Below are 2,207 nucleotides of genomic sequence, written 5' to 3'. Positions count from 1 at the left end.
GTACATTAGATGTGTTAGCTATTTCTGCATAACTGCCTTCTGTAGTCAAGTCAGACGAAGCAGTCTGATTAAAGCACAACACTGAATTACCCTATAATTAATACATCAGAGTCCCTATCAGCACTTCAGCTATAGTTGATTAGAGCATTACCTGAGGAAGAATATGCAGGCCAGAAAGAAAGACGGAAGAACGTAAAACTAGGGTCCATTTTCCGTTCGATGATGTAGTCCTTATAAGTGAACAGAAGGGGATGAACAAGAGATATATATATATATATTGTGCAACACTTATTTATTATGAATTAATATGTTTGCAAACGTAATAATAATTACATTCAATGGTAGCATAGGAAATACAGATAGTAAATTATCAGCCACAGTCATAAGACACGCAGATTTTATTCTAAGGTTTTCTTAGCAAACATCTATTGGTAACGGGGCAAGCTCGCATCTTCTACTTCCTCGAGGACGGCCAGTCGCAGGCGTTGATATTGGCGTTCCAGACGAGTCCAGCAGGGCACTGCATGTGGACAGCCTTGCCGTTGCTGCACTCCCAGAAGCCGTGTGTGTCCGTGTCGTCTGGATAGAAGACGGGCGTGGCGCCGTCATCTTCGGGACACGTGGGGGTGGTCGCTGTGGCCACAGCGGCCAACACGCTCAGCACCAGAAGGCCTGCCAACACTGTAAGAAAAGAGGGTTAGTGTTTCGTGTATTTCAAGGTGGAGTGCGTAATAAGACCAACAAAATTCCTTTTCCCTCACTGGCGTTGGAATTTTGGTTCCATCTGTTAAGAGGTAAAATGTAATCGAAAGCTTATTAAGTTTAATTAACGTCACGATTTTTCAGAACGCATTTGTCTCCAAGATGTAGAACATAGGAAGACAAGCATTTGCTTCTTTAATAAATGGAGAAATTCTCTCTACTAAGCAAGTTAGTTTATGGTTTGGTCACATGTCAAGCTTGAGGTACAATAACACAACACATGAAATAATGTGCATAGGTTGAAATTCACGGAAACAGCACAATTTCAGCTCAGTTTCTATGATAGTATCATATGATGTTATTATATAATGTCGTATTTAAGTTTCGCTTAAAATTTTTCATGTGTTATACCTTTATTTCCTCTCACTGTCCGCTACTATAAAGAGTAAAATAGGCATCCTACGCACTGAAAGAAAAACGCATTCTTAACACACACTGTAAATAGTATTAGGCATGGAGAAACGCTCGCTCTGTCATGTACTGTAGCATGCTGACATCTTCGTTTCGATATTTCGAATCATTTAAGAAGTATTTCGTTCGTCTAATCTATGATAGGTATAATACGTATTTCAGAACAAAACAGCAAACCAACGTCCCACTTTAGAAGCTGTAAAAGTGTAATTCCTTCCCATAATTTTCACTTCAACTTTGGGAAATGTTTACTAGTGGCAGGTTTAAAAGTAAAGTTACGCAAATCGACTGAAAGAAATAAATTGTTGAAAATTAATTCGATCCGTCCATGATGTGTTAATGGAATGCTCCCGGTTGCATTACCGTTTCATGACAGACATGGTTTTATATTAGTTAAGAAGAGAATGTAGCTGCTAGTAGTCTCTTAATAACGAGCAATTAAGAAGGAATCCGAAGCATTTGCAATATACATAATTCAGTCCATAACACAGTCCTCAGAAATAGATATTAGTGACTGTGTACGATAAGCAATTGTAGACACGTAACTAAATATAACTGGAAGCTCCTCTATTGATAACCTTGTACCCACGTTACATTTCAAGCGGGGCAATTAATTTTGATTGTCAGCTGCATATAAACAGAATGAAAGTTTAAACTTACGTTTCATGGCGAAAGATATTTCAGCTAATTCTGGCGAACGCAGAACGAAACTAATGTTTGGCTTGGAAATGAGTTGGAGTTATATAGTAAATGTCATTGACGTCATACCGACCTGGATAAGGTCAAATTCTCTTTGCTCCATTACAAGTATGATAACGATTGTTTTCAACGTGTCATGTATCCGTGTAATCATCTCAAAGATAAAATTTACATGACTTTCTGTGGGCTATCTCAACAACTTTTCTTTCAAGAGCCGCTGATAAATATCGTTCCTGGGACCCTTAACCCTTACGAAATGTTTCCATAGCGTTCGGTTAGTAATTAGGAGTGAGATCGCCTAGGTGCCTGCTACTGCGCAACACAAACTTTTCAAC

At 38.8% G+C, this 2,207-nt stretch overlaps 1 protein-coding gene across 1 annotated transcript; it reads right to left on the bottom strand.

The window, feature by feature from the left end:
* Positions 1-275: 275 nt before the first annotated feature.
* Positions 276-1,872, bottom strand: LOC126176742 (peritrophin-1-like). The gene is made up of 2 exons (XM_049923911.1): positions 1,834-1,872; positions 276-681 (listed from the first exon to the last, which is right to left on the bottom strand). The coding sequence occupies exons 1-2, from the start codon at positions 1,838-1,840 to the stop codon at positions 455-457; spliced, it is 234 nt and encodes a 77-aa protein (XP_049779868.1). The 5' UTR covers positions 1,841-1,872; the 3' UTR covers positions 276-454.
* Positions 1,873-2,207: the final 335 nt, after the last annotated feature.

The sequence above is a fragment of the Schistocerca cancellata genome, chromosome 3 (assembly GCF_023864275.1).
Source record: "Schistocerca cancellata isolate TAMUIC-IGC-003103 chromosome 3, iqSchCanc2.1, whole genome shotgun sequence".
In the NCBI taxonomy this organism is placed as follows: domain Eukaryota; kingdom Metazoa; phylum Arthropoda; class Insecta; order Orthoptera; family Acrididae; genus Schistocerca; species Schistocerca cancellata.
The sequence above is the reverse complement of the archived record's forward strand: the minus strand, read 5'-3'. Positions and strand labels throughout refer to the sequence as shown.